Source organism: Choloepus didactylus, chromosome 5 (assembly GCF_015220235.1).
Source record: "Choloepus didactylus isolate mChoDid1 chromosome 5, mChoDid1.pri, whole genome shotgun sequence".
In the NCBI taxonomy this organism is placed as follows: domain Eukaryota; kingdom Metazoa; phylum Chordata; class Mammalia; order Pilosa; family Megalonychidae; genus Choloepus; species Choloepus didactylus.
Window position 1 is genome coordinate 47,040,261 of NC_051311.1, and position 18,616 is coordinate 47,058,876.

Genomic DNA, 18,616 nt, shown 5'->3' on the forward strand with positions numbered 1-18,616 from the left:
TTAATCCCTATTACAGGAGGCCTTATAAAGAGAATCCAGAAATCACAGAAGCCAGAATGGAAAAGACATTGCCATGTGATGAGTGGCAGAAATACCTAGTCAAGGAACCCCAAGGATTGCCAGCAATCAGCACCAGTACACTACAGATGCCGGGAGAAAGCAAGCCTTGCTGATATCTGGATCTGGGACTTCTTCTAGCCTCAAAAACTTAAGCTAATAAATGCTTGTTATTTAAGCCAAAATCAGTTTGTTGTATTTGTGATAGCAGCACTGGCAAATTTAGATAGTAGGTAAATAGGGAGGGAGGGAGGTAAATAGGTAGGTAGATAGGCAGGTAAGTAAGTAGTAGGATGAAAAAGGAAGGAAAGAAAGAAGGAAGGAAAGAAAGAAGGTACAATGGTCAAATACTGTTCATGCAAAGCAGAAAAAGCTTCTCAAAGCTAATATTTGCTAAAACACGTAATGGTAATACTCATCCTAAGAGGTTGCTTAAAATGAAGGTGAATGATCAGAGTGGAGGCTACTAAATCTGACTATCTGGAGATGGAGTTCTTGACACTTGAAGTTTAACAAGCTTCTTAAGTGATTCTGACATTTAACAATTTGAGACCCCTTGAACTGTTCTGTGCTATGTCTTTGGAATAAGTACATGAAAGCCATAAGGGGTTTTGCAGACTCAAGTTAATCTGAAAGTTAGAGCAATAGAGATAATAGGTGAGTCATGGGTCTGATTTCAGACGATGAAGTTGAGATTATCCTCCAAGATTTGTGTGAAAACAGTATCAAGATCAGAAGGCATGGAAGTTATTGCTACAGGAGATTAGCAAACTTTATAGCTATTGGCACATCAAAGAAAAGATCCAAAAGCAGTGTAAGTGATGTGGAACACACATACTTTCCAAGGTTTTGAACACCTAACACTAGCAAACCCAGGGAAATAGACGCCCATTATCAAGGTTTCATTATATTTAGACGCTTCACAAGAAGGAGCACCTGTGCAACAAAGATGAGGCAAAAAAATTTCTGCAGAACCTCCAGCTAGGCTGAGAACTTAATAATACTAGGTAATAATGTTAGTCTTGTTAAAAAGGAAAGTAAGAGTGATTTAAGATCAAGAGGTGGAGTGAGAAGCTTCAGGGCTCTTTTCCCCCACAGAAGCTTTGGATAACCAGCAGGAATAGGCAGAAACACCCTTCTCAAAGCTCCACAAAATGGTTAAAGGATTGCAGTAATAGAACAAAAGCCAAATCATGAAAAAGGCTACTTAAAAGTAGTAGGATCGACAGAGAGGGAAGATGGCAGCCTACAGAGGAGTAGAAGCTAAGTAGTCCCCCTGGAACAACTAAAAAAAACCAGAAACAACTAGTAAATAATCCAGAATAACTGCGGGGGGACAAATGAGACCATCCACTCATCACACACCAACCTGAATTGGGAGGAATGCCCAAGATCACAGCATAAAATCTGTAAGTAAAACCTGCGGATCCAAGTCGTGAGACCCCCTCCCCCATAGCCCGAGCTGCAAAGCCTCATGGTGCCAGAGAGAAGCTCTCTCCCAGAGAGCAAATATAGCTCAGTTGAGCTCCAGCTGGGGTTTTAAGTAGTGAGTGTGAACTGCTCACTACAGGTACGAATCCCCAAAAAACAGACAGAGGCTTTGGATGACGACTGACCTTGGAGACCTCGAGGGTTGCCTTGGACTAGGTCTGAAGGGGACTATCTGTTTCTTTTTCAGCTCAGTGGAGAAAGCCCCTGCCATTTTCAGTTCCCAGGGCTGTGACTCAGAGAAGGGTGGAGATAGCACAAGCAGAGAGAGAGACCATTGAAATGCTAAAGACCTCCCCCTAGGGGGTCTGTCTTCTCCAAGAGGAAAGGGGTGGGGCCCTTTCCATTCAGAACCAGACCCCAGAGCCTGGGGGAACATGGCCGGCCATACCTCCTCACACCAGTCAAGAATTATAGGCTAACAGGCACCATCTGCTGGGCAGAAAAGCACAGTGACCTGAGGCATCACAGGGTGGAGCAATTTTCTAAGACACACCCTCAGGGAAACCAGATAGCAAATATTTCTTCCCTCTGGGACCTGAGCCTGTTCTGGTCTGGGAAAACCTGATTTGGATAACCAAGGAAATCATGCCTAGACAACAGAAAATTACAACCTACACTAAGAAAAACAAAGTTATGGCCCAGTCAAAGGAACAAACGTACACTTCAACTGAGATACAGGAATTTAAACAACTAATGCTAAATCAATTCAAAAAATTTAGAGAAGATATTGCAAAAGAGATAGAGGCTGTAAAGAAAACACTGGGCATACATAAGGCAGAAATCAAAAGTTTAAAAAAACAACTAGTAGAATCTATGGAAATGAAAGGCATAACACAAGAGATGAAAGACACAATGGAAACATACAACAGCAGATCTCAAGAGGCAGAACAAAACACTCAGGAACTGGAGAACAAAACACCTGAAAGCCTACACGCAAAGGAGCAGATGGAGAAAAGAATGAAAAAATATGAGCAATGTCTCTGGGAACTTAAGGATGAAACAAAGTATAATAATGTACATATCATTGGTGTACCAGAGGGAGAAGAGAAGGGAAAAGGGGCAGACGCAATAATAGAGGAAATAATTAATGAAAATTTCCCATCTCTTATGAAAGACATAAAATTACAGATCCAAGAAGCGCAGAGTACTCCAAACAGAATAGATCTGAATAGGCCTATGCCAAGACACTTAATAATCAGATTATCAAATGTCAAAGACAAAGAGAGAATCCTGAAAGCAGCAAGAGAAAAGCAATCCATCACATACAAAGGAAGCTTAATAAGACTATGTGTGGATCTCTCAGCAGAAACCATGGAAGCAAGAAGGAAGTGGTGTGATATATTTAAGATACTGAAAAAGAAAAACCGCCAACCAAGAATCCTATATCCAGAAAAGCTGTCCTTCAATTATAAGGGAGAGCTCAAAATATTTTCCGACAAACAGACAATGAGAGACTTTATGAACAAGACACCCGCCCTACAGGAAATACTAAAGAGAGCACTACAGAGTGATAGAAGACAGGAGTGCATGGTTTGGAACACAATTTTGGGAGATGGTAGCATAACAATGTAAGTACACTGAACAAAGATAACTATGAATACAGTTGATAGAGGAAGGTTGGGAGCATGTGAGACACCAGAAGAAAGGAGGAAAGATAAAGACTGGGACTGTAAAACTTGGTGAAATCTAGAGTGTTCAACAATTGTGATAAAATGTACAAATATGTTCTTTTACAAGGGAGAACTAGCAAATGTCAACCTTGCAAGGTGTTAAAAATAGGGAGGCATTGGGGGAGGGATGCAATCAACATAAACTAGAGACTGTAACTAAAAAAAAAAAAAAAAAAAGTAGGATCTCCTGGTGTCCTGGATGGTCCCTTTCCCATCACTCACCAGTTCAGTGTGGAGTTGGCCCTTGCTCCCACTGCAGATACCCAGTCCCAGTTCCAGAGGGAGTGGAGTAACCCTCGTTCATATACTGGAAGCATGAATGGCCCAATCTGTGGTGACCTGAGGGACTTGTCCCAGAACTCACTCTGCATGTAGGAGGCAGCTCACCGAGCTCTTGACAGAACTCTGTGGAAGAGCATTCAAGTGGATGCCTGCAACAAGGGATTGCTGGCTGTAGGACATAAAATGCAGTGCCTGGGAAACTGTTTCCTAGGGAAGAGGGACATTCAGAAGTGAGGAAATTTGAAGGGCCAAATGTGCATGCCCAAGAGAAGATGCATGGGCAGCAAGGACAGTGAGTCCCCTACTCCTTGGCCTCAAGCTGTTCTTTAAATCCAGAATGAACAAACTCTGAAGGAGAGCATTCACACAGTCTATCCACAAAGACTGGGAAAGGTGATTTATTTTTATTTTCTTTTTGTTAGCTCTGAGCATTCAAGGAAAGCTCTGTCCTAATAATAGCTAGATAAAGCTTAAGGAATATACATCCCAGAGTCTAAATTTCAGTGATAACATATTAAAATATCAAAATATCACAGTTTCAACAAAAGACAAAACATACAAAGCAGTAGTGATGGCCCCAGAGTAGACTGAGACATCAGAAACCATTAATGAAGAGGATCAGATCTTGGATTCCAGACAAAGACTTAAAAAAATGGTCCTAAATATGCTTAAAGAGCTAAAGGAAAATATTTACAAAGAGCTAAAGGGAATCAGGAAAATAATATATGAACACAGACAGAATATCAATAGCGAGATGGAAATTATGAAAAAGAACCAAACAGAGCTGAAGCTACAGTAAAAGAACTTAAAAATTCACTAGAACTAGGGTTCAATAGCAGATTGGAGCTGGCAGAAGAAAGAATCAGTGAACTTGAAGATAAGACAATTGAAATCATCCAGTCTGAGGAGCAGAAAGCAGAATGAAGTAAAGTGAACAGAGCCTGAGGGACCCGTGGAACACCATCACGTGTACCAATATAGGCGCTGTGGGAGAAAAAAGGGGAAGAGAGGACATCAAAGAAATAATGGCTGAAAACTTCTGAAATTTAATGAAAGACATGGACATACACATCCAAGATGATCAACAAACTCCGAACAGGGTAAACCCAAATAGACCCACACCATGCCATGTTATAATCAAACTGTCAAATGTCAAAGAGAATTTTGAAAGCTGCAAGAAAGATGCAACATGTCACATATAAGGGCACCTCAATAAGCTTAAATGCCAACTTCTCATCAGAAATCATAGAGGCAAGAAGGCTGTAGGAAGCCATATTTAAAGTGATGAAAGCAAAAAATTTGCCAACCAAGAATTTTATATCTGGAAAACTGTCTTTCAAAAATGAGGGTGTGATTATCACATTCCCAGATAAACTAACATCGAGGGACTTCTTCACTACAAGACTGACCCGAAAAGACATGTTAAGGGGGAGATCTATAGGTTTAAAGGAAAAGACACAAGACAATTGACTGAAACCACCTGAATAAACAAAGATCTCTGGTAAAAATAATGACATGGATAAATACAAACAGATACAACTAGAGATAGAGATATACTGATCAATAACAGAATTATATGGAAAAGATGAAAAAATGTTGAAATCGGTGGATCTGGGTATCTGGCTGCAGGGAGTGGGGTGGAGTGATGGTGGTTGTGTGGGTATACCAGCGTTCTCTGTAAGAGGTTTGTATTATTTTTGCAATTGTCCTGTAAGTTTGAAATTATTTCAAAATAGGAAATTAAAAAAAGGGAAGTTTAAGTAGTCAGAATTATAGTCAAACTTATTGTAAAAGTTCTTGTTTTATAACATGAGGATGATTTTCATGTCTAGAGATTGAGTAAGACAAATGTTCCCTTCGTCAATATTGTAAAAGAGCTGAACCGAGAATTGTTTTGCCTGTACTAATACTGCCAGAAGACCACACAGCCTAAATTTCAAATCAGACTGTAGAAAAAATATTTCTAGCCACCTTTATATTTTAATTTGTCTATATATCTTATAGCTCACACTTTGGAAAAAATAAGAGCATGGTTATAAGTTCAATGATAGGACAGTGAAAATGTTGGGAAGCAGTGATAACTGTGTATAATGAGGGATTTGTAGGAATGAATGGTTTTGTGTTTATAAATATTATAGAATATTATAGGCCTGATGCAAACTGTTGGGCTTGGAAATATAGCCTAGGAAGTATTTAAGTTTCTTTTCTTAATACACTTATGATTTAAACATGATCAGGGATATAACTCAGTGAGAAATTAATAATAGTGACATACAACTGAATCCTTCAATAGTACCCAAGTAGGTGTCCCAGAATAAACTTGAATCCATGGAGTAGAATCCAGATATACATTTGGGAATCTTAGGAGTGTGATGAGTCATGGAGGAAATGTTCTCTAAACCTTTTCAAAAGCTTTACATTTTAAAAGTATATGTGATCCCCACTGTGTGACCATGTGACTGTGAAAACTGTGGTCACACTCTCTTTTTCCAGTGTATGGACAGATAAGTAGAAAAACAGGGACAAAAAGCAAACGAATAATAGAGAGGGATGAGGGGTTGGGATGTTTTGGATGTTCTTTTTTTTTTTTTTTTTTTTTTTTTTTTTTTAATCATCATTTTATTGAGATATATTCACATACCACGCAGTCATACAAAACAAATTGTACTTTCGATTGTTTACAGTACCATTACATAGTTGTACATTCATCACCTAAATCAATCCCTGACACCTTCATTAGCACACACACAAAAATAACAAGAATAATAATTAGAGTGAAAAAGAGCAATTGAAGTAAAAAAGAACACTGGGTACCTTTGTCTGTTTGTTTCCTTCCCCTACTTTTCTACACATCCATCCATAAACTAGACAAAGTGGAGTTTGGTCCTTATGGCATTTGGATGTTCTTTTTTAATTTAATTTTTATTCTTATTTTTCTTTAAGTAATGAAAATGTTCAAAAATTAATTGTGGTGATGAATGCACAACTATATAATGGTACTGTGAACAACTGATTGTACACTTTGGATGATTGTATGGTATATGAATATATCTCAATAAAATTGAATTTAAAAAAGTTAGTATGATCCCAAAGTTACTATTAGTTCAGTCCAGAGGAATATCGGAAAAACAGTTATCATCATTGGACAAGAATTCTGAGATGCTCTCAAAATTTTGATTTGGTTATTACAAATGTGTTTCTATAGTCAACAATTAATTACGGGAGGTTGGGATTTATAAATTAGAGATGATGGATTCTATAATGAAAGTCCCTGAGAATCCTTTAATATAAATAAAAAAATCAGATTTTTGAAGGGAGAAATAACAGGATCAAATCAATAAAGTGGGCCCTGTGCAAAATATGGAAGCTGTAGAACTAATTAATCCTTTCAGAGTGGACTGAGGAAGAACATACACAAATACCACTTCCAGGAATCCATCACAAATCCTGAGGGTATAAGTTAGAGTTGAAATTTGGTGTTTCAAGCGCCTAGTATCTCAAATCATAAGATCATTGACAAGTAATTAAATTAGCAGCAAAAAACTAGAAAGGAAATTTTAAAATAACTTTTTTCAACCATAAGTATAAATTTAGCTAAAGATCGACTATCAAGCATTAGTACTTGATACATAGTAGGAGCTTAATAACCTTTGTTGAACTAATGTATAAATGAACCCACTACAGGTATTGCAATATAAATATAAACTAATGACTCACATACTGGAAAAATGTAGGTGCATAAAAAGCAAGTTAGGGAGGATCTAAGATGGTGGCATAGAGAGGAGTAGAAGCTAGTTAGTCCCCCTGGAACAACTAATAAACAACCAGCAACAACTAGTAAATAATCCAGAATAACTGCAGGGGGACAAATGTGACTGTCCACTCATCATACACCAACCTTGAATTGGAAAGAATGCCCAAGATCGCAGCATAAAATCTGTAAGTAAAAACTGCGGATCCAAGCCGGGAGCCCCCTCCCTCCATGGCCCAAGCTGCAGAGCCTCATGGTGCTAGAGAGCAGCTCTCTCTGAGCAAGTGAATACAGCTCAGATGAGCTCCAACTGGGGTTTTAATTAACATACGTGGACTGCTCAATACAAGCTATGAATTCCCAAAAAGCAGACAGAGGCTTTGGGTGATGACTGACTTTGGAGAGCCAGAGGGTGGCCACGGACTGGCCCGGAAGGGGGCTTTCTGTCCCTGTTTCAGCTCAGTGGAGAAGGCCTCAGCCATTTTCAGTTCCAGTACTCTGAACCAGACAAGGGTGGAGATAGCACAGGCAGAGTCTATTCAAATGATAATGACCTTTCCCTAGGGGGAGTTATCTTCCTTAAGAGGAAAGAGGTGGGGCCCAGCTCTACTACTGGCGTTCCATTCAGAACCAGATCCCAGAGCCTTGGGGAAAACAGCCACAGGCCACACCTCCTTACATCAGTCTGGGGCTACAGGCTGACAGGCACCACCTGCTGGGCAGTAAAGCACAGTGACCTGAGGCCTCTCAGGGTATACCAGTTTTCTAAGACACACCTTCAGGTAACCCGGATACTGAATAGTTCTCCCTTCTGGGACTGGAGCCCGTTTTGGTCTGGGAAAACCTGACTGGGGTAACCAAGGAAACCAGATGCCTAGACAACAGAAAACTACAACCTACACTAAGAAAAATGAAGTTATGGCCCAGTCAAAGGAACAAACTTACACTTCAACTGAGATACAGGAATTTAAACAATTAATACTAAGTTAATTCAAAAAGTTTAGGGAAGATATGGCAAAAGAGATGAATCATATAATGAAAACACAATAAGGTAGAAATTGAAAGTTCAAAAAACCAACCAGTAGAATCTATGGAAATGAAAGGCACAACATAAGAGATGAAAGACACAATGGAAACATACAACAGGAGCTCCCAAGAGGCAGAAGAAAACACTCAGGAACTGGAGAACAAGGCACCTGGAAGCCTATACACAAAAGAACAGATAGAGAAAAGAATGGAAAAATATGAGCAACATCTCTGGGAACTTAAGGGTGAAATGAAATATAAGAATGTACGTATCATTGGTGTCCCAGAAGGAGAAGAGAAGGGAAAAGGGGCAGAAGCAATAATAGAGGAAATAATCAATGAAAATTTCCCATCTCTTATGAAAGACATAAAATTACAGATCCAAGAAGCGCAGCGTACTCCAAACAGAATAGATCTGAATAGGCCTACGTCAAGACACTTAATAATCAGATTATCAAACATCAAAGATAAAGAGAGAATCCTGAAAGCAGCAAGAGAAAAGAGATCCATCACATACAAAGGAAGCTTGATAAGACTATGTGCGGATTTCTCAATAGAAACCATGGAGGCAAGAAGGAAGTGGTGTGATATATTTAAGATAGTGAAAGACAAAAACCACCAACCAAGAATCGTATATCCGGCAAAACTACCTTTCAAATATGAGGAAGAGCTTAAAATATTCTCTGACAAACAGACAATGACAGAGTTTGTGAACAAGATACCTGCTCTACAGGAAACACTAAAGGAAGCACCGCAGACAGAAAGGAAAATACAAGAGTGAGAGGTTTGGAAAACAATTTTGGGTGGTGGTAGCACAGCAATGTAAGTACCCTGAACAAAGATGACTGTGAGTGTGGTTGAAAGAGGAAGGTTGGGACCATGTGGGACACCAGAACAAAAAACAAAGAATAAAGACTGGGACCGTGTAAGTCAGAGAAACCTAGGGTGCTCAATGATTGTAATAAAAGGTACAAATATGTTTTTACATAAGGTAGAACAAATGAATGTCAACATTGCAAGGTGTTAAAAATAGGGTGGGATTGCGGGAAATACAATCAATGCAAACTAGAGACTACAATTAACGGAAACACTGTATTATGCTTCCTTTATATAACAAAGGCAATATAACAAAGCTAAATGCATGGGAGGGGGGAACATAAGGGAAGGGTATGGGACTCCTGGCATTGGTGATGCTGTCTGACTCTTTATTCTACTTTAGTTTAATGTTATCTTTCCTTTTGTTGCTTTCTAGCTGTCATGTTTTTTTTTTCTTCTCTTTTTTTTTCTTTTGTCTCTCTGCTTTCTTTGACTCTTCCTCCTTCTTTGTGGAAGAAATGGAGATGTCCTTATTTAGATAGTGACAATGGTGCTGAAAACATAAATATGTGACTATACAGGGAACCATCAATTGTTTACTTAGGACAGAATGTATGGTGTGTGAACAAAACCATCTTAAAAGAAAAGGGTTGATGAAGACACTTTGAGGGCAGTATATTGAGTGAAATAAGACAGATACATAAAGGCAAATATTTCAGGGTCTCACTGATATGAACTAATTACAATATGTAAACTCATAGACATGAAATATGAGTTACCAGGATATAGAATGAGGCTAAAGAATGTTCAACTAGGGTGAACTTAAATGTTTGGAAATGGACAGGAGTGATGGCAGCATGTTGTGAGAACAACTAACAGTGCTGAAAGGTGTCTGAAGGTGGTGGAAAGGGTAAATTCAGAGTCATGTATGTCACCAGAAGGAAAGTTGGAAGTTAAAAGATGGGAATGTATAAAACAGTGAATCTTGTAATGGCCAATGTCCATGATTAACTATACAAATATTAGAAATTTCTCTCATGAACTAGAACAAATGTATGACACTGTAACTAGAAGTTAATAATAGAGAGGCATATAGAAAAAAATATATACCTATTGTAAACTATATACTACAGTTAATAGTATTTTAACATTCTTTCATCAACAGTAACAAATGTACTATACCAAAACTATGAATCAATAATGGAGGGGGTGTGGTTAGGGGTATGGGATGATTTGAGTTTCCTTTTTTTGTCTCTATTTCTTTTCTGGAGTAATGAAAATGTTCTAAAAATGAAAAAAAATTAATTGTGATGGATGCACAGCTGTATGATGATACCATGGGCAACTGATTGTACACTTTGGATCTTTGGATAGTTGTATGGTATGGGAACAAACGCAATAAAAAAAATATATATATATATATGTATGTGTGTGTGTGTGTGTGTGTGTGTGTGTGTGTGTGTATATATATATATATATATATATATATATATTAAGACACCAAAAAAAAAAAGGGCAAGTAAATAGCAAGGTATTCAACAGTATGAAAGTTCAGTATGAATAGACTTTTAAATGACAATCATTATATACAAAGGAAAATGTTGGATTATTTAGGCAAGATATACTATTAGTAAAAAGTTAATCAGCAAAAAAAAGAAAAAAAAAAGGCAGCCAGCAATTGTAATAGATGTCACAACCATGGGTGGAAATGAAAATATCTTTGTATAAGGTAGTCATTGAGAAGTCTAAAATACATGATCCTTGTTGGATATGAAAAAGAGCTTATGTAAAAAAGATGAGCTTTTGTTTCCTAATTGAAGCTAGGAAAAAATGGTTTGAAAACGGCAAAATCCTCATAGCCTCACTAAATAGAGAGTAACATTTGTAAAGCTTATTTATAGTCCTAATAAAGTTGATTTAAATATTTTATCTCTTTTGTAATTCTGGAAGAGAGATTACTTACAAGACTGGGAAAAAAATAGATGTGTAGGTGTGCAAGTTACCTAAAAATGGATAATTGGATACAAGAAGAATAAAGTACCTAATTACCTAACACCTGTGGGGGGTTGTTAATTTATCTGAGGTTTTTATACAGTTATCTATATGCTAAACTCTATCATGTCATTGTTTACTTGGCTGCTGTAATGCATTAATAATTTAACAAGTGGAACCATTAGAAGGGTTATAATAATTACACCAGACATCATTAAGTTGACATGAATGGAGCAATTAACCCAGATACTGTTTCACTTCAATAGAGGAGCAACTTAATTATGCTATGATTTCTAAACTATCTCTTTTTAGGTGGGATGAAGACCAGATGAAGTTATACATACCCCTTCTTTCCCTCTGAAAACCCAGGGTTCCTAGGTTGGAGACAGGGAGGGGTATAGGGTGTCAGCAGTGCAGGTAGCAATACCTTCATGATAAAGAAGAGGAAGATGATGACGATAACGTTGACTTGTGGGTGGATCCACACAGCTGACTGGCCCAGGCTTTCAGGGTCACCCACATGTTTTACCCATGTATGATTGTCAAACAGGGTACTGATGGCTTCACGAGGCATCAGCTGTGAGAGGAAGAGGCAAGAGGGGAAGGTTCACCACAGATATACCTTACCTCTTTTCTTCAAAGAACCACTCCCCAGTCTCTTATTCAAGAGTCTCTTTGCCCTTAGCTCAAGGAGAGATTCTACTCTTGGGCAAAACCACTCAGAAACGCTGTTTCCTCTTTTCCACGTGGCAGGAGTCCTGGCTTAGTAACCGAGTCATGTGCTCACTGATCTTACCCCCACTCCCAGACTCCCTCAGAACTGACCTCTCCAGCCATGAATTGGCCCATTCCTGGTGGAAAGGTAAATGAGGCGATGACAAAGGTAACAATTCCAGGATACAGCAGGCGGCTGAGAAAGAAACAGAGTGAATTAATTTAGCAAACCTATACCGAACATCACACTGAACCTCCTCCCGTTTGCTACAAGGGATGGCAGACTGAAGTTTTCTGTAATCCACTGCAGTCTCAGGTCTTTAAACAAAGAGCATTCTCATCACCAAAAATAAATAAATTTTAAAGGAGAGGACACACCACTTCCCACACACACAGCATCAGGCCTCCTGATATTTTAATGTAAGCCACCTAAAGTCATTAATGTCTTCCACAAAGAAAAAGGGAGGGACTCTGGAAGAATGCAGGCTAAATGGGCAGGGCAAGGAAAGGGCAGTGACTCACTGCTTAGCAAGGAACTGGCTGAGAACCTTGTGCTTTCGGACACCAAGCATGACCTGGCGATGCAGATACACAAATACAGCTCCCAGGAATCCACAACAAATCCTAAGGGTGTAAGTTAAGAGTTGAAACCTGGTTACAAAAATGAAAAGTTGATCCATGTGACTTAGCCATTGTGGGGTAACAGATACCAGGCATCCACCTTTGCTTCCTACCCACCTCCCCCCAGCAATGTTTACTTTATCTATGCCAACCCCACCTTCCCAGTTTGAATCCCTTTCATTCCAAAGCCTCTCCCTTCTCCCTGCTCTCCACTCCCAGGGGAGGGGCCCCTACTGACCCAATGACAGCAAAGGCTGGGAGTTCCTGCAGGTCAAAGGGGAAATCCATGCGGAAATTTGTTCTGAACAGAGCAGTGATGGTGACTATATGCCAAGGATTGTGGTCGGAGCATCACAGAAACCAAAAAACAGGGAGACACAGAGGTAATCAGTTTTAAGGATTAATTCCTTACTTCCTGCTTCCTTCAATCCCAATTTCTCCTCTGTCATTCAATTTCTTTTTTTCTATGGATAAACACTACTCACCTACTCCATTACCAATCTTTGTTTTATGTACAAGCCCTCTCCCCCCATTTCTTGGGCCTTGAGTCCACATTTCCCAAATAATGCCCATCTATTCCTTTTCTGAACTGCCCCTGCAGAGCTTCCCTCCATGCCACACCTCATTACCAACATCCTTATATCACAACATCCACCCCAGGCCTTCCCCCTCCCCTGACACCCCTCACCCCACTATGTTACCAGCATCCTTGTTCCACACTGCTAGCACACGGAAAACAAAGGCGCTGAACGTGGCTGCAAAGAATCCCCGCCAGTAGTTCCGAACGGCAAAATAGGTAGAAGTGACCTCGATGCTAAATAGCACTCCTACAGGGCATGGAAGTACAGTTAAGTGCCAAGGATAGTGAAAGGCTCTCTCTCTCATACTCTCCACTCATGGAGCTGAGGAGCATTTGTTGGAACATGAATCTTGGAGGAAGCAGTAGTGGAAAGTAATGATCTCTTGGAATCCCATGCTGTAAACCATCTACTTGGTCATGCTAGCATTTTTCTGCAGGCTAGGGAACAGGTTCAACAAGGTACAGAGAGGATGGGACTTGGGTGGGCCCTCAACCCCCAAACTTGAGGATCAGTTGGCCATGCTCTGTCCATCCCTTCGAAAGTAGGGGTGTGGGTAGGATTCACAACTATCGTATATCTGTGGGGATTTAAGGTAGTTGAAAAGGTTCTGCAGAAAAGTTAAAAGAGAAAGCTTTCAGAGCAGTTTCTCAGGAGATTTGCCAAGTAGAGCTCAGGAGTTAGCAGGGGTCTCCTTAACATCCTCTTCTAATCTATCCTACCTCTTCTCATATATCAAATACCCTGGGGCAATTTCATTGCTAAGACATAAGAAATGAATAGGAGGCGGCTTTGTAGGAGCTGATGAAACTCAGTTATACAAGAAAAGAAAGCAGAAGATTCATAAAAGAAAAAAAGAAAGAAAGAAAAGTAATAGCAAAAACCTACTGTAAAAGACCAAAGCAGAGTGATGTGGGGAGGGAGGGGTGGGGGGGATTCAACCTACAAGTTAAACACAGTCATGCTTAAGAAAGATGGATGAGGTAAAAGGAAAGCCAATTAGTAGTCCTAAACTGTACTGTTCCTGAAAGTAGATGCTGGAGCAGAAAATGAGGAGGTAGATGTAGAGAAAAATAGCACGAGTTGATAGGGACAAAGTAAGGAAAGCTAATGAGGGTGTAAAAAGCAATGTTCAAGAGATGTAAAGAAAAAAAATTCTTTAAATATGTTAAGAACAAATGGTTCTTCCTACGGCGCCAGTTTTGCTTACCAAAAGTGGCCCACTAGGCACAGTTTTTAGTGTAAGGTCAGACATCCTATTCCCCAGTGAGATTGAATGCAGATTTGTTAAAAAGACTGGGGGCTGCCCCTCCATGGGACATAACTCCCAGGAGTATAAATCTCCCTGGCAATGTGTTACACGCACTCACGGGGATGAGCTTGGACCTGGCATCAGGGGATTGAGAAAGTCTTCTTGACCAAAACGGGGAGGAGATATGAAACAAAATAAAGTTTCAGTGGCTGAGAGAGTTCAAATGGCGTTGAGAGGTCATTCTAGAGGTTATTCTTATGCATTATACAGATACCCCTTTCTAGTTTTTAGTGTATTGGAATAGCTAGAAGAAAATACCTGAAACTGTTGAACTGCAAACCAGTTTAATTTTGATTCTCGAAGATGACTGTGTAACTATGTAGCTTACACAGTGTGACTGTGTAATTGTGAAAACGTTGTGGCTCACACTCTCTCTATCCAGTGTATGGACAGATAAGGAGAAAAATGGGAACAAAAATTAAATGAATAATAGGGGGGAAGAGGAGGGTAAGTTGTTTTGGATGTTCTTCTTTACTTGAATTTTTATTCTTTATTTATTTTTGGAATAATGAAAATTTTTAAAAATTGATTTTAGTGATGAATGCACAACTATATGATGGTACTGTGAACAACTGATTGTACAGTATGTGAATATATCTCAATAAAACTGAATTAAAAAAAAAAGAACAAACGGTATGTACTTTGATTAGGTCTAAATACAAATTGGTGACAAAATCACCCAAAACTTGACTCTGCCTCATCTTTATCAAGAACAAGGAGAGGGACCAAAGAAATGCACCACATAACCAGAGGAATAGAAAAGAGGCCTGCTCCCAAGAAAAATCATGAAATAGGCAAGGGTTGTCTCCAGAATCTTCCCTTCTCCTCACAGTGAACAGCTGTTGGGGCCTGCTCAAGACCCCCACCTGTCTCCCTCCTCAGGGAGGCCTCCCAACCCCAGTTATCTTCTTCCCTCTGCTCTAAATTAAAAAATCACATCACTTGAGTCCCTTAGACTTCTGCCATCTCTTCTATAGGGATAGTACTACTTCCTTATGCTACCACAGCTTAAAGTTAGTCATTCGTGCCAAGGGGGTGGTGGTCCAGTGGCTACTCTCTCACGGAGTAACTGCTGCCCGCTGGCAGAGGGCTCCTAGTGGTAACTCAAATGCCACCTTCTTTGAGAAGCCATTCCTGTTCCTTCTCAGGTGCGCCCTCCACAGTCCCTCCCTCATCTATGCTCGCTCAGAATTTTGGACTATTAGAGCACTTATCACTCTCAGGTCTAATTACTCGTTTATATTTCGGAATTCTCCATAGGATTCAAAATTTCTTGTAAGCCAACACCTAGCATAGTGCCTGGCATAGAATCAGGGCTCAATGCCTGTTCTTTAAATGGATAAGATAGGATAGAAAAGGATAGGATAAGTAAAAAAGATAACAGAAGGGACTAGAATGGGGGGAATTTCCGAAAATGGAGCAAGTGAGTGGGTAATCTGGGGCAGACGGACTTTTGCCAAACACCCCTTCTGCCCCTGCTCCTCAAATCACATCAGGTCAGGCGGCTGCCTCCTTGGCCTCAAAGAAGGATTGGACACAGTGGGGAATCAGCGGGAGCGAGTCTCTCCCCTTTTCTTTACCAGAAACAAAACCAAAGTCAGCTTTGATTTTTCTGGGTGTAAGCTATCCAACTTGTGGACATTTTACAACAATGTTTTAAATCCTAGGCTAGGCTTTCTTTCCCACGATGTGGTTCTGGGACATTTTCCCTACCAGTCTGTCACTGTATACCCGGGAATGAGAACTGATTTTAATATTACCCTGAGCCAACAGAAAATGTGCTACTAAAAGGAAATACGGCACTAAAAACACAAACAGCTTCTGGAGACTCTTTAGTCGCTTAGGTTCTGTAACATTGCTCTCTCCTTTCCCTCTGGATGTTCCTTCTCTGTCTTCTCTCCTGGCTCCTTTGCCTCTGCCCAATCCAGGGTTTTGTCCTTGGCCACCTCCTCTTACTACTCATACACACAATTTCTCTGTCCATTTCATTTCTGCCCATGACTTCAACCACCACTGATAGGCTGCTGATTAGCTAAGTTATGTTTCCATCCCAGGTCTGTTTCCATCTACTTGACACTACCTGGATATGCCACAGGATCTTCAAACTCAATGTATTCAAAGTGAAATGTATCAACTCCCCCCAAAACTATTTCACTTCTATATTATCTATTGTGGTTACTAATACTACTATCCACCCAACTGTCTATGTTAGAAAGCTGAAAGTTAGCCTAGATTCCTCCTTTTCTCTTATTCCTCATATCCTCACATAAAAATCAATCAACAGATCCCATTAATTTTGCTTTCTGTCACTCATATTTATCATCCTCTTCTCTATCTCCTCTGTTTCCGCCCCAGTTCAGGCTCTTGTCATCCAGCATTAGGACTATGGAAATAGTTTTCTTGTTAATCTTGTTCACTCCAGCTCCCACAGGTCAATTCACAGCTGCAGAAGGGACCGGGCAAACATGCAAAGCTGCTCATGTCACGTCCTCGTTCAAAATTCTTTCATGATTCCCCTTTGCTGTGGCAGCAGTTCCCAAAGTCAGGTCCATGAGATACTATGAGTCCTATGAGAAGGTTCTTGAAAAAGGGATTCTGTGGGAAATCCTAGGATATCTAGAATATACTTGGATATTCACAATGCATGTTAGCATATTACATATTCTGATAACTTTCCCAGTTTTAAAAAGAACATCTGTTTAACTCAGAATTGTCCAACTCATTTGATCTTGATATGTTATATGTATTTTTGGTTGTTGTTCTTTTTATTTTCTACATGTTAAGTCTATTAACACCATGAGGAACTGTGTTCTGTCAAACGCAGTTTGGCAAATTCTGGCCTAGAAAATAAAATTTACATTCTTTTGCCTAGTCTACAAGGCTCTTCATGATTTGGCCCCTATTTGATGTCCAGACTCTTCCATTTCCTATTACTCTTTCTCCTGCATCATCTAGTAATACCCATCTACTGTCCTTATAGTTCCCCCAAATTTGACTTGGAAATGCTCTTTCCTCTGTCCATAAAACTCTGTCTTCACCATTTTCCTTGCAAACACCTACTTATCATTTAAGTCTCAAATCAAACACTACCTCTTGTGCACAGCTTCACTGGCTACCCCCAACAGCTCAGGAGAAGGCTCCCTCTCACAGCACTTTGCACAGGCTGCCACTGAAACTCTTATTCGAACAGGCTGTGATCTGTTTGCTGTCTACCCTTTCAACCATGAGTACCTTTGAGATCACAGGATCCATCAGTGTCTAGCACATAATAGAAGTAAAAAGATGTTTGTTGTTTTTGCAGAATGTTGAATTAGCTTCCTTTCATTGTTGTAAAAAAAAGGTAACAGTTGACTATAAAGTGGATAAAATACCTTAATATTAATTTTTCTTCAGAATGTTTCTACATTCATAGAAAAAAAACAAGCAAGTAATGCCACCTGCAAGTACTTTATGGTTTGTCATGGTACAAACAGACTGAACATGGCACCTCAACAATTTTTCAAGGCTGAACAAGTTCTTGTGCCAAGGGTAAAGTTTTGTCTGTAACTTTCCTATGGTCTTTGTCTTTCCCATACTCTACACAGGGCCATAAAGAATCTTCCTCATTCATCCCAGAAATTCCAGTCTCATTCAGAAAATCCAGATTCTCTTTACCTTAAAAGAATCTGGCTGATTAAAAATGAAAAAAAAAAAAATATTCCAGTCTAAAAATATTCGTAGACCTTCTGGATTTGTAAGGTTAAGGAGTAAATAAAGGCAAAAATGGGTATAAATGTAAGTGTGAATGTTCAACATGTGTAGAAATTCAAACACACCATGCTTACCTGATAGGGACTAATGACTTTAATGACTAGAGCTGGCAATAGAAGTGCTAACAGGATGCTAACTAATGCATTTGCTAACTTAATTTGCTTATGCTGTATGCCGTGGCATGGTGTTAGTATAAGTTAGTATGATGTATTTTCATTAACTTTATACTCGTATCCATTTATCGTTCCTGAGCTGAGTCACATTAGCTATCTTGAAGACTCCTCTATGAAAGGACTGATCACATTTTCATAATTGAAAAGATACTATAATGGCTAGTGCTTTTTAAGAAGCATATGCCTTTCCCGCAATTTTGTTTCTTCATTGTCAACTTGGTGTTCTTTCTATCAGCAATGAATCCAATGAATGATCCAAATAATCTCTGCTCTGTTAATCTGGCTAAAACTAATTTCGATTGGTAAATAAACAAACACTATCGCTTTCTCTGACCATGTCCATTTATTCATTATCCATGATAAGGAAAATAATCTGAAACATC

General features: G+C 39.4%; 2 protein-coding genes across 2 annotated transcripts in view; one reads left to right on the plus strand and one right to left on the minus strand.

Annotated features, from left to right (window-relative positions):
• Positions 1 to 276, plus strand: part of FAM131B (family with sequence similarity 131 member B) — a 43,001-nt gene extending 42,725 nt beyond the window's left edge. The window contains exon 9 of the transcript XR_005216937.1: positions 17 to 276. The gene's annotated coding sequence lies outside the window, so the exon portion shown is untranslated. The remainder of the gene's footprint in view (positions 1 to 16) is intronic.
• CLCN1 (chloride voltage-gated channel 1) overlaps positions 1 to 18,616 on the minus strand; it is a 38,032-nt gene that overhangs the window by 11,601 nt on the left and 7,815 nt on the right. Inside the window, exons 8-12 of the mRNA XM_037835962.1 lie at positions 13,122 to 13,247; positions 12,659 to 12,743; positions 12,322 to 12,423; positions 11,911 to 11,995; positions 11,513 to 11,662 (exon numbers count right to left, since the gene is read on the minus strand). Coding sequence (XP_037691890.1) covers positions 11,513 to 11,662; positions 11,911 to 11,995; positions 12,322 to 12,423; positions 12,659 to 12,743; positions 13,122 to 13,247 — 548 coding nt within the window. The remainder of the gene's footprint in view (positions 1 to 11,512; positions 11,663 to 11,910; positions 11,996 to 12,321; positions 12,424 to 12,658; positions 12,744 to 13,121; positions 13,248 to 18,616) is intronic.